At 37.5% G+C, this 14,408-nt stretch overlaps 1 protein-coding gene across 5 annotated transcripts in view; it reads right to left on the bottom strand.

Annotated features, from left to right (window-relative positions):
* Positions 1-14,408, bottom strand: part of SMAD4 (SMAD family member 4) — a 62,150-nt gene that overhangs the window by 39,734 nt on the left and 8,008 nt on the right. For 4 of the 5 annotated variants that reach the window (XM_060613877.3, XM_078435227.2, XM_060613880.3 and 1 more), the window contains exons 2-4: positions 2,509-2,886; positions 1,498-1,672; positions 1,033-1,062 (exon numbers count right to left, since the gene is read on the bottom strand). In XM_060613877.3, coding sequence (XP_060469860.1) covers positions 1,033-1,062; positions 1,498-1,672; positions 2,509-2,757 — 454 coding nt within the window. In that variant the 5' untranslated portion in view covers positions 2,758-2,886. Of the gene's footprint in view, positions 1-1,032; positions 1,063-1,497; positions 1,673-2,508; positions 2,887-5,917; positions 5,938-14,408 lie in introns of those variants that run through there. The other variant, XM_078435226.1, reaches the window with a different exon arrangement.

Raw genomic sequence — 14,408 nt, 5'->3', positions numbered from 1 at the left:
GTATTTACTTTCAAAGAAAATAAATGACATAATATCAAGGGCTTGAACCAATCTTAAAGGTACTCTTCCCAGACCACTACCACATTACCAGCCCACTGTTCTCAGAAACCTACTAACCACTAACAAGTAACAAAAGGCACTAGAATCTTCCTCCATTATTCATGACATAGAAGAAAAATGGACAATAAAAACAAGTAGACTTTCATGCTTTTCCTAAATTTTGTTTAAGGTTGTTAAACAAATGGATGGTAGTTCTGACCCACCCCTAAGACTCTGCAACAAGAAGTGCCAACCCACCGATTTCCCTCCAGAACAGCACACCTTTCTAAGATGATAGTGGTTCTTTATCAGAATTTCTCTGTAAATTAATTAGTTCCTACAAAAATTTTAGCTCATTAACACGTTCTAAGTAACAGCGCTAAAGTTTTAACAGAACTCTGTTCTCAAATGTTATACTAAAAAACAAAACAAAAAACACCCCCCCATTGATTTAATTTCCCCACCTCAAAACTCTCCTTTTAAAAACAGAATTGGAAATTATCTATGAAAGTTAAAGTAGCCTTGTTTTATCGACTCAAAATGTAACAAGACTGAAAAAATATTAATATATATATAAATAAGTTAGAAACAAAGAAAAATTAGAATATTGGTATTTTTAAAGGATAGGTTATACATGACTCTAAATTACCAGACATTATCGGTATCTATATTCATTTAAACTGTTCTGTGAGATTTTCTTCCAAAATAGTCTGTTTTTACCAATCAAAAAATATTGTTTATGTTTTACAGTCCCCTATCATATTTTTTTAGACCACTTTGGTACATAAGTGTAGTTCAAATCCAAAGAACCAACAGCCTATTTAAATCCAGTTTTAAATACTGATAAATGCCCCCCCAAATCTACATTTCCAAAACAGTAAGTGTTTTTCTTGTAAATGCTACCAGAACTCACACAAACTAATTTTAGGTCAATAAAAAATAGAGGGGACAGGATAAAAGAAAACAGAAAGTTACAAGAAACAGATTACCTACCATTACTCTGCAGTGTTAATCCTGAGAGATCTTAATTTTTTAAAGGGGAAAAGAAAATGAAACATTAATCATTACCACAATAATATTTTCCATTGTATTTAAAATTACAAAATGTAATTTTACTTCACAAACCATTTCAATCCAAGATTAGTAGTATAAATACTACTATTTATAACTGACAATACATAAACTATTCAACCTATAATGCCTTCCATCTTATTTTTTAAAAATAATGTTCTAAGTGGGCAGAATATGAGCTATAGTGTATACTTAATTTTAGCAGTCACAATACAAATCTGTTCTAAAGTTCAAATTTAAATATTTATATTTCATTAAGAATATCTGACTCTTTAACCTTAGTTGAAGTACTGGGCTATCTCCAAATTTATAATTTAATGTAGAAAAATCAAATTATTGAGATCTGTTCCCTTTGTGCATCTAAGGATAAGAGCAAAGTCTACTCACCAATTCCAGGTGATACAACTCGTTCATAGTGATATGGATTTACACAGACACTATCACATTTTAAGTCAAATGCATACTGACAATATTTAACATGTTTGAGTTCATTTTTGTGAAGATCAGGCCACCTCCAGAGACGGGCATATATCACATGAGGAAATCCTTTCCGACCAGCCACCTAGGAAAAACAAACAACCATTTACTGATCATCAGTTAATATACTGATCATACATTAAATAAGGCACTTAATATATATTCTCATTTAATTCTTACAATCCTACAAAGTCAGTATTATAACCCCCATCTCATAAGTGAGAAACATTTATGAACTAAAGTTACTTCTTTGAGACCTGTGCTCAAGTTTTTAAAATGCAAAAAAAAAAAAAGTATGAGTTTGCTGAAGTACCCATTTCTAAAATCTAGAAATAAACATTTTAAATCTAATGACAGAAGATTTCTGTATGTTTCTTTAAAAACATGCAGCACAGAAGATATATGATATAGTTCTATACAAAAAATATAATCACTGAAAATGAAAGATTAAAAACATTATAAGATATAAGATTTTAATCCTAAATTTTAAAGATATGCTTGAATTCTTTTAGAGTTTTTCATATAAAAGTACCAAATATACAGTATCAGATTTCTAAATTATAAAAGGACCAAATATAACTCAGTTTTTAAAATGTACATATAATACCAAAAAAAGAAGGAAAAAAAGCTACAAAGATGAATACCAAAGTGCTAAAGGTATGGGGTTTCTTCTGCTTTTTGCTTTTATTTCCAAATTTTCTACTTTGAATTTTTTTCTTGTAACATTAAAAAACTTAAAATATAACTTTATTATAAGGAACATCTATTCTTCCATATAGTCCCATAATCATATTGGTACAGGATGTAGAGTACCTGAAGAAATGGAGCAAACATTAAATTATCCAATAGTAATGTAAAAGAAAGCAAGAATATTTTAATCTGCCACTACAAAACATAGAAAAACTCTAGAACAAGACTAACCTGAAGCCTCCCATCCAATGTTCTCTGTATGGTAACACATTTGCTAGGATGAGCTCCATTTGTAGTTATAGCTGTTATTAAAGAATCCAGTTCATCTTTTTTCTCCTTCAGCTTCTTTACCAAACTTTCAATTGCTCTCTTTGCAAATGTTTCACTCTCTCCACCTTGTCTATGGCACATCAAACTATGTACAATGCTCAGACAGGCATCATTACTTGTTGGTGTATTTGTAATAGACATATTGTCCATTTGTCAAAGTTATTCTTTTATATCAAATAGGTCTCCAATTTCCGGAGAAATTTTGATCTTTTGGAGGCAGTGAAAAACAATGACTAACGTTGCAAGGAAAATTATTAGGCATGTGGTATTCAGGATAACCTAAAAAAAATGAGACATAGACATTAAAACACATTTCACAAAGTAGATTCAATTACTTGGGAAAAGAGGGAGTTGCTTCAGTTAAGTCAAAGACTCAATGTACATAATTTAAATTTGGTACTTAGAGTTTTAAATAACTTAATTAAAATGTTGCTGTTTTTGACATTCAAAAAAAATATTAGTTAGGCCTTCTCATTATTATAGGGGCATACTCAATCAAGTCTTGTGGACTGAACTAGTCACCCTAAAGTTAAATCTTAACATGACTTTTTTAAATGATTACTAATGAAGACCAGCACTTTAAAACACGCTTGATTGACTAAACCTAAATGTCTACCATAATACACATGAAAAATTTACCATCACCTGATACGAAATGCTGTTTATCAGTTAAAAACACCCATCTTTGTTATAAGAGACCACTGACAACAGTAAAAAAGATGCACACAAATTTTTAAATGGGCAAAGGATTCTAATACTCCTCTCTCCAAAGAATGGCCAATATGCATATGAAATATGCTAACATCACTAGTCAACAGGGAAATGCAAATCAAAAACACAAGGAGATACCACTTCACATTCACTAGGCTGAGTAAAGCAAAAGGGTAGATAATCATAAATATTGGTGAGGAAGTGGAGAAACGGTACCCTCATCCACTGCTGGCGGAACTGCAAAATGGTACAGCCACTTTGAAAAGTAGTTTGACAATTCCTCAGAATGTGAAACACAGAGTTACTGTATGACCCAGGAATTCCACGCTTAGCAATTCTACCCAAGATTACTGAAAGCCTATGTCCACACAAAAACCTGTACATAAATGTTCACAGCAGTTATCATTCGTAACAGCCAGAAGTGTAATACAAATGTCCATTAACTAATGACTATTTAAATGAGTATATATATATCCATACAATGTAAACATTATTCAGTCATAAAAAAGAATGAAGTACCATTACCATGCTAAAACATGGATGAACCTGGAATACATGCTAAGTGAAAAAAGCCAGTCACAAAAGGCCACATATCGTATAATCCCATTTACAAGAAATATCTGAACAGGCAAATGCATACAAAGAAAAAGCAGATTAATGGTTGCCAGAGGCAACTCCAAAGGATATGGAGTTTCTTTTAGGGCTAATAAAATATCCTAAAATTGATAATGGTGATAGTTGCACAACTCTATCACTATATGAAAACCACAGAATTATACATTTTAAAAGAGTGAATTTTAGAGTATATCAATCATATCTCAATAAAGTTACTATTCTTTTTAATGGTTATTTATTTTTGAGACAGAGAGCCGCAAGCCCGTGCACGTGGGGCAGGGACAGAGAAAGAAGGGGGAGAGAGACAGTCCCAAGCAGGCTCAATGCTGTCAGCACAGAACCCAATGCGACACAGGGCTGGACACAGGGCTCAGTCTCACAAGCCATTAGATCATGCCCTGAGCCAAAATCAGGAGTCAGATGGTTAACCAACTGAGCCACCCAGGCGCCCCCCAATCAAGTTGTTATTAAAATGAAAGACCACTTAATTCCTCAAAAGATTTTACCTGTAATAAAGTAAATTACTTTCAACAGAAATCAAAATATAGAAAATGAGTATTAGTGAAGCATCTATCCAATATGTGTGAAACTAAAGTAACTTATCTAACCTTAAGATCCCACATGGAATAAGAAAAGGCCATCAGTCTAAGAATAAATGAAGTAAAGCAGGAGTGGAGGCTATACTTTATGCTGAGCTGTTTTTAATTTGTTTGCTGATGATATTATATTCCATGCCTATTCTGCTTTTATTTTCTTTTGCTATTTACTTGAATCATTAAAAATCTACCCCCCTGGGTACCTGGCTGGCTCAGTCGGTAAAGCATGTAACTCTTGTTCTTGGGGTCGAGTTCAAGGCCCACATTGGGCATAGAGCTTTACTAAAATTAATCTACCCGCCCCCCCCCCCAACCAAATTAATAAAACTAACTCATCAGTCTCTACCAAAGCTTGTTCCTCTTCTGATGACTTTTACTTTAATTCCACTCATTTACCCAGCATTGGAAAGCGTGATAAATCATCTCTGACTTCCTTCTCTCTTTTCCTACCCCCATTACTTCTCTCTTTTACCACCCCCATATTCTCTCACAAAGTTACATGATTCTCTACCTTTGTCATTTCTAGCAGTCTCCTCTCTATTCTCCCTGATGCTGTTGTAGTTTTGGGTCTCCTAGGCATTTCTATCAATCACTTGGTATTTACCTCATGTTCCCCTCTATTGTTATCTGTTTTACATAAATGCCTGTCTTCTCAACTAAATTAGCCCAATACAGAGAACATTTTCTTATACCTTTGAATAGCAAGCATTTGCCCACATTCAATAAATACATGTTGAAGGTAGATTTTCTGCATAACCCAAGATTACCCGACTGGGGTGGTGGGGGACGTTGGGAGTCAGAGACCTGGGTTAGAATCCCAGCTCTCACACTAAGTAGTTGGACAGATTAAGTTAAACTCTGAACGTGGCTTGAAAGGAGTACACAGAGCTCAAGGGAGAAAACCTACATGAAATGCCTAGCACATAATGTTCAGTAAAAAGCAGCTACAGTGTGAGTACTAAAATGTTTAGTGTTTATAGTCTGAGTACTAAAATGTTTACTTTAAAAGAAGATTTTCCCATAACACATTACTCATGTTTCTGTATTTCTATTAAAACTTGTAAAAGAAAATTCAGAAGGGCAAGGACAGAAGTAAATCACTCATTCAGGACTCACAACTCCTCTACAGGAGCCAGGCAAATTATATAAATATCTCGGATTTAAAGAAAAGTACTGAGGAGCACAAGTGCACACCCATCAAAAATGGGTAAACACTATTCACTTCCCATGGAAGTGGCGTTTGAGAATGCTAGACCACTGCTAACCGATCTCCAATGCCCATTTGTATATAAAATCTTATTTTTAAGTATCAGCAACTTATTTGTGGAGAAAGGGGAGGAAGGAAGAGGAAGAGAGAAAAACCACCGTGTATGCCAAACACAACACACCTTCAACTCAAGGCTGGCCCAAGACACTGAGGAGGGCACCTGCTGGGATGAGCACTGGGTGCTGTGTGGAAACCAGTTTGACAATAAATTATAGTTAATAGTAATTAAAAAAAAAAAAGCTGGCCCAAGAGAACCACCAGTTTGAAATTTCTGAATGGCAACATCACAACAATTTTAAGACCTAGACTGAAAGATCTACGGTACAGGGACTGTACTTGTCTCATTCATCGGATGTGCCCAACTCCTAGCACTGGTGAGTGCTCCTTACGGTCAAATGGATGCATTTCTGTATGCACTGTCAGATCCATGCCCGTGCTATTTCTTTTGTCTAAAACATCCAATCTCATTTTATCCACATGGCTAAGTCCTAGTTATCCTTCAAACTGCAGCTTAAATGTCTCCTCTCCCCACCAATCTGGAGAATGACTTTCCTGGTATGTTTACTGTGTATTCCTGGTATGTTAATTGATTCCCTCCCTCAAATTTAAAACACACCCCAATTACAACCCAACACGTTATATTACAGTTATATGATTACGTCTTTGTCTTACACTGTTGCCACATATCTAGAAGTTCAAGAAAACAGCAAAACTTTCTCACCTTAGAAATTCCCAGCACCATGCACACTTCCTGACATACATGAGGCAAATATGGAGTGACTATAGCTTTTTTATTCTGTGGCATTTCCTTGCAACAAATTTTAAAGAATACAAAATTTTTGTTGTTAAATTCATTTTCTGATATTACATTCCAAAAGATTTGCACCAATTTATAATTAAAGCATTTGAGTGTAATTATTTCCCCACACTCAGATGTTACCATTCCTAAAACTTAAGCTATTTGGGACCTAATGGTATCTTAGAAACTGTTTTAACAGTTTCCTTTGAAAACTTTCTTAGGCACCATGTTCTTGATTTTATCCTTGTTGAATTCCTATGATCACAAGTGCCTAAAACATAATATAAAGTTCCTTGCATAAAAAATAATACATGGGCTCCTGGGTGGCTCAGTCACAGTTAAGCATCGGACTCTTGCTTTCGGCTTAGGTCATGGTCTCATGAGTCGTGAGATCGTGCCTCAAGTTGGGCTCTGTGCTGACAGCCACTGACAATGCCAGGCTGTTTGGGATTCTCTCTCTCCTTCGCTCTCTGCCTCTCCCCAACTCGTGCTCGCTCTCTCTCTCTCTCTCTCTCTCTCTCTCTCAAAATAAGTACACATCTTTAAAAGATAAAATAATACCAACAGGGATATATACGTGTTTTCCTACGTTAAACAGCTCTGGATTATAATTTTTTACAAGTGGTACGGAATGATAGACAAAGGTACTAGAACGGTATAAACAAAACTGTAAGTTCTGATTAAAACTCTAGCAGTATGACTGGGCAAGTTAATATGTTTTTCAATTATCTTATCTGTAAAATGGGAACAACTTTACAGATTCTCTACGGTAATCAAATTCAACAGTGTATATAAAAGCAATCTAGGAACCATAAATTGACCAATTCAACAAACACTGTATCTAAAATATGCACAAAGCACTCCAGATACAAAAAGCAAGTAGCACATAATCAGAAAGTGGTTCTCAACTCTACCAAATATCCCGTTTTTGTTAACAAATAATTTATATTACTCCCTCTTAGTTATTCTGAAACAAAGTTCTAACACACGTATTTTTAAAAATTTAACAATACTTTAATTATGACAGCATAATTATGACAAATTCACACCTTCCAAGAGAGGTGTGGTGTTTTGGCAACTCCAACAGCACAATGGCACTGCAGATGGTGAGACGGATTTCCGCAAATGGTGAATTCTTGATAAAGTGCCAAACATAACAACTTCAATTTAAGAAAAAGAATTAAGATGGGGCGCCCGGGTGGCTCAGTCGGTTGGGCGTCCGACTTCGACTCAGGTCATGATCTCATGGTTCGTGAGTTCGATTGCCGCATCAGGCTCTGTGCTAACAGCTCCGAGCCTGGAGCCCATTTCGGATTCTGTGTCTCCCTCTCTCTCTGCCCCTCACCAACTCATGCTCTCTCTCAAAAATAAATAAACATTAAAAAAATTGTAAGAAAAAGAATTAAGAGAAACTTAATTCCTGAAAAACTGAATATACGTTAAGATGGAGTCAGATAGTAAGCTAGTTGTAACATTTTCCTCCTACATGAATTTCTGGGGCATGTCAAAGTGCTACGAGATGCATTGGTAATTCTTCACAGAACCTCACATTACAGGGTGGCATCCCTTACCCTCATCTACCAAAGTTCCTCTCACTAATTTCCACAACATCCCTTAAACAGCACTACTTACTCCACTGAGAACTACTAACCTAGAAGATCCAAAATATTACTACACTAAGTAAGAGATGCTCATAGAGGTAGGTACTAAAGTGATTCAGGACCATAAGTGAGAAAGGATGGAAGTCCAGAGATAAAGTAAGTCTGAGCATGATGTCTCAGGCTAGGCTAGGCTAGGCTGCAGCAACCACCAACCCTCAAAATATCAGTGGCTTAAAACAAAGGTTTATTTTCTGAATAAACTAAACTATATGTCCATCACAGATAAAAAGGTCACTGCTCACTAACATCTTTCAGGGATCAGGCTAACAAAGGCTCCATCACTACCCATGTCCTTAAATGGCAAGAGGAAACATAGGATAACTCACGTACTGTCTTTTAAAAAACTTTTTTTAATGTTTATTTATTTTTGAGAGAGACAGAATATGAGTGGGGGAGGGGCAGAGAGAGAGGGAGACACAGAATCTGAAGCAGGCTCCAGCTCTGAGCCGTCAGCACAGAGCATGACGCGGGGCTCGAACTCACGAACCATGAGATCATGACCTGAGCTGAAGTCAGAAGCTCAACCGACTGAGCCACCCAGGCACCCCAACACGTACTGTCTTTTAAAGGCTATCACTTCTGTTCACATTTGATTGGCCAAAGTTAAAAGGCCACGTCAGTGGTTCTCAACCAGGAAAAAACTCTCTCAGGGGACTTTTGGCAATGTCTAAAGAAATTTTTGATTGTCACAACTGCAATAGGGAGGTGGGAGGAAAAGTACTACTGGGTGTCAAGTAGGTAAAGGCTAGAGCTACTGCTAAACATCCTACAATGCACAAGACAGCAACCCACGGCAACAATTTAGCCAACCCAAAATGTCAACAGTGCTGAGGTTGCGACACCCTGGACTATGCCTAATTTCAGTGTGGGGGAAGGAGGCAGAGGAGCACAATACTACCATGTGCCAGAAGAGAGCCATCAGAATACTGGTGGAATAACACTAATAACTACCACACGTGAATAAGAATTTGCCAGGCTGCAGGAAAATCCAGACAAGCAGAGGGATATAGAGTGCAGATGTTTTGTCTAGATTCATCATTAGGAAAGGGGAAGAAATAACAACATTAGATTTGCATTAGAAAGAAAACTACAGTAAGAACATGGAGAATAACTCTGGAAAGGGAAACAGAAAACTAGTCAGGAGACAATGATCAGAAAAGTGATAGGTTAGGGGCATGGGCAATAGAAACAAAGGGAGAACCAATATTTCTAGGTAGAATGGGCTAGATTTTTTAATCAACTAAGTATAAAGGGTGAAAAGAAGGGAGAGTCAAAAGAGGACCCATTTCTTAGTTAACTAAATGATAAAGAATACAAGATTTTAAAAGGGTAAATAAATTCAGTTTTAAATATAGTGAGTTTGAAGAGCTCAGCAGGGAAGGTAAGCCTATTTAAAAGTCTCTAACATACAACTATTAGATAAAGTCTCTGTAATAGAACAAACCATCCCATGATGACAGGGGTAATGGGAGGTAAAAAGTCAGCAAAAGAGATAGAGGTTCCCTTACATCTACCCACCTATTGTGTTATGTCTCTAGCCTTGCACCTGCTATATATCATAAGCTATACTGACCACAGGTCTAACAGGAACTCCATGAACTATAGAGCCAGACAACCAACTAATTAAGATACTCTCTAAAACAGCAAAGATGAATGCTGGCCTGAGAGGTTCTCATGGGAATTCATAAACTTTAGTTAATGAATGTTGACATTTTTTTATTCTCAGATGGCTATTTACTTTTGAATTATTGGCACTATTATACATATGAAACAGATTTTCTAGAAGTTATAGGTATTTTGATCAGTGATCAATAAACTAGTTAATATGGGAATATGAGACAAATGCTTATGTTTAACAAGAGGGAAAAAAGCCTGGCACGGTGAAATATCACTAGAAAGAAATTCAAACTATAGGTTTACAAGCAGAAAACATAAAAAGGTTGTGCAGGCTTAGTTCAATTGCCTACAGCAGAAGTTATAGCCTAGTTTCTAAACAGAGGAAAGTCTAAGAATTGAAGTTCCTTTTTTTTTTTAACATTTTATTTATTTTTGAGACAGAGAGAGACAGAGCGTGAGTGGGGGAGGGGCAGAGAGAGAGTGAGACACAGAATCCGAAGCAGGCTCCAGGCTCTGAGCTGTCAGCACAGAGCCCGATGCAGGGCTCGAACCCACATACCGTGAGATCCTGACCTGAGCTGAAGTCGGACACTCAACCGACTGAGCCACCCAGGTGCTCCTAAGAATTGAAGTTCCTTAAACTGAGGGCAACGGGAGAAAAACTCCAAAGAGCACAAAGGATTAAGTGCACAGGTATAAGTGATTATAAAATCTCAGGTGCAAATAATACAATCAAATAAAAAGAATGTTTTTGTGCTAACATTTAAGATGAACTACAAGGGGAGACGACTGGGTGGCTCAGTTGGTTGAGCACCTAACTCTTGATCTCCTTGATTTCGGCTCAGATCACGATCTGATGGTTCAGTTCATGAGATGGAACCCCGCGTTGGGCTTTGCGCTGACAGCACAGAGCCTGCTTAGGATTTTTTCTCCCTCTCTCTCTGCTCCTCCCCTGTTTGCGCACTCTCTCTCTCAAAATAAATAAACTTAAAAAAGAAAAAGATGAACTACAAGGGACAAATTTAGAGATAAGCTTCTTGTTTACCCACTGGTCTTGAGTAAGTGTCATACTGGTATACCAGCTTTACCTTAAATAATCTTATTTAAAATTAACTTTGTAACTAGACTTATTGTGGAGATATTTTTATAACATATAAAAACATCAAATCACCATGATATACACCTGAAACTAATAGGATATTATATGTCAATTATACTTCAATTAAAAAAAAAGTTTGCTTCGGAGCACCTGGGTGGCTCAGTCAGTTAAGTGTCCAACTTTGGCTCAGGTCATGATCTCACAGTTCATGAGTTCAAGCCCCGTGTCAGGCTCTGCGCTGACAGCTCAGAGCCTAGAACCTGCTTCAGATTCTGTGTCTCCCTCTCCCTCTCTGTTTAATAAACAGAATTTTTAAATAAACATTTTTTAAAAATAAAAAAAAAGTTTGCTTCAATGGGGACTTAACCTCTCTGCATTTCTGGGTTGCATCATCTGGCCCCTTTGGTTGCTGTGCCAGAAATGAGATCCCATGCCCCACCACACAGCATCTCATCCAGGTCCCAGAGGAGGAGGAGAGGCCAGAAACTCAGGGTGACAACTGATCAGTCAGGCTCTGCAGCAGGTCTCAGTGAATGGTCACCTCCAGGTAGTGAAACCATGTAGTCCCAAACAGAAGAGGAAGGCTGGAGCAGCAGCTGAAACAGAACAAGCTGCCAAAGCCGCTAAAGAATCCAGAGAATCTTAGAAGGAGCTTAAGATGTGCCTGATCTGAGTATTTCATATCAGAGTTTCAAATACTGTTACTGACAGGGTGTTACAGGCTAAAAGGTCTCTCCCCCCCAAATTTGTATGTTGAAGCTCTAAACCCCAGAACTCCATCAGAATGTGACTATATTTGGAGACAGAGCTTTAAAGAAGTTAATTAAGGGGGTGCCTGGGTGGTTCAGTGGGTTAAGCATCCAACTCTTGATTTCAGCTCAGGTCATGATCTCACAGTTCATGAGTTCGAGCCTTGCGTCGGACTCTGCACTGACAGTGCAGAGCTTGCTTGGGATTCTCTGTCTCCCTCTCTCTCTTCCTCCCCCACTTGTTCTCTCTCTCTCTCTCAAAATAAATAAACTTAAAGAGGTTAATTAAGGTTAAAATAAATTTCTATTAAGCCAAAAAAATTAACATTTTTCTAGATTGATAATAGAAGTTAAAAGAAGAAACATCAGGGGCTACCTGGGTGACTCAGTTGGTTAAGCATCCAACTCTTGGTTTCGGCTCAGGTCAGGATCTCACCATTCGTGAGTTCCAGACCCACACTGGGCTCTGTGCGGACAGTGCGGAGCCTGGTTAGGATCCTCTCTCTCCCTCTCTATCCCTCCCCTGCTCACTCACGCTCCCTCTCTCAAAATAAATACACTTCTAAAAAATTAAAAAAAAAAAAAAGAATCAACAAAGTCCTCTATGTGAATGTGACACCTGTTTTTTGTCTGCCAACTATCCTGCAATTGATTTTCCAAGGAGAATCTCCCCATCTGGGCAGGTGGGACGATCCCCAGGCTGACTAACCAGAGCCACCTCCTAGCCACATTAGTTGCTTCTAAGATGGGAAAGGACCCAAGTCAGATCAATGACACAGCTCCAGGACTTCTGTTGGAACTGCAAAGGGAAAAAAAATCTCTCTCTGCTGGGCTTGACACTGGAAGTAGTTATCCTCAACCTGACCCAAGACTTAAACTAACAGAAAGGAAAGCAAATACAAGACAATGAGTCCTGATGATACTGGCTGGTTGTGACCCATGATCTGGCACTCTGAAGCCAGCTTTATTTTCAGACCAAGCCAAGGAATTCCCCTTTCGACAAAAATTTGACTGATACATGTTTTCCAGTACATAATTACTAAGCAAAAATTGACTTAACATTCATAGAAATAACAGCGATATAACACCACATAAAAACTGGAACCAATCATAATCCTGTCAACAATAGACAATTAATAACCTTAAAAATAGCAGTTGTCAAGGGGGGTCTGAGTGGTTCAGTCAGTTAAGCATCTGTCTCTTCATTTCGGCTCAGGTCATAATCTCATGGTTGTGGGATTGAGCCCCACATTGGGCTCTGCATTGCGAAGGGAGCCTGCTTGGGATTCTCTCTCTCCCTCTCTCTGCCCCTCCCCCACACTTGCTCTCCCTCCCTCTTTCAAAGTAAATAAATAAACATTAAAAAAAAAAAAACACAGCAGTTGTCAAACTGTCTGGTTTCAGGTCCCCTTATTTACATTCTTAATTACTAAGAATTCCAAACAGCTTTTGTTAATGTTTCTTTCATGTGCTAAAGCTAAAAAGTGTTTAAACATGCATTTTATTAAATTAGTTTAAAATAATAAGCCCATTATGTGTTAATATGTTGTATGAAAAATAACTATTTTCCAAAACAAAAACATCAGTATTCAGAGTGACATTGTTTTCCATTTTTGCTAATTTCTTTAGTATCTAACTTAAGACAACTAGATTCTCATCTTTGCTTCTGCAGTTTTTTACTTTATTTATTTTTTTAAGATTTTCTTTTTAAGTAATCTCTACATCCAATACAGAGCTCAAACGTACAAGAGTCGCACATTCCACCAACTGAGCCAGGCAGGTGCCCCTGCTTCTGCATTCGATCTGTTGTTTTGGTTAAAGAACATGAAGAAAATGTGCCTCTCACACACACATACTTGGAAAAGGGAGGAGTATTTTAATAGCATGTTAGATCATAATGATTATTCATCTTTTATTCAACACCAAAATGCACCAAATGGCAATCGTTAAAGGTTAGCTGCAGTGTGGAATCTGAAACCATATCAACGAACTTCTTGGCTCTGTTTGGTGTATACTGATGATATATTGGTGATATATCTTGTAACATCATGCATTGGTCACTAAAAAGTACTGGTTCGATGAATTACACAGATCTTCCAAATGCTGGCACACTTCCTTACACAATATACATCTTTTAAAAATCACATTGCTTAATATCATCACCAATCTCATCAGAAAAATCTTTAAGTATTACACAGCTGGTGTAATGATCTGCCCATGGTGGCAGACACAAGTTTTCAAATCTAATTTTCACCTGAAAGATCAGGATTTTATCATTGGCAACAGCTAGTTATTCTCCTTGAATGTCAGGCCCACTTCATTAATTTTCAAGGAAATACCTGACAAATATCCACGTATGAGAAACTATAGTTCATCTCAGTCATTGTTTTAAGTAAAAATAAAAGTGGTATTCCATTCAAAAAAAGTTAATTTACCTTGCAGCTCAACCACACAAGTACTGTTCCTAGAGAAGAATCTTGTACTTGGATGTGCAGAAGTATTTTATGCACACTTCCACTGAATCACACAGAGTATTAAAAAGATATGCACTCCAGGGGCGCCTGGGTGGCGCAGTTGGTTAAGCGTCCGACTTCAGCCAGGTCACGATCTCACGATCCCACGATCTGTGAGTTCGAGCCCCGCATCAGGCTCTGGGCTGATGGCTCAGAGCCTGGAGCCTGTTTCCG

Source organism: Panthera onca, chromosome D3, assembly GCF_046562875.1.
Source record: "Panthera onca isolate mPanOnc1 chromosome D3, mPanOnc1 haplotype 2, whole genome shotgun sequence".
In the NCBI taxonomy this organism is placed as follows: domain Eukaryota; kingdom Metazoa; phylum Chordata; class Mammalia; order Carnivora; family Felidae; genus Panthera; species Panthera onca.
The sequence above is the reverse complement of the archived record's forward strand: the minus strand, read 5'-3'. Positions and strand labels throughout refer to the sequence as shown.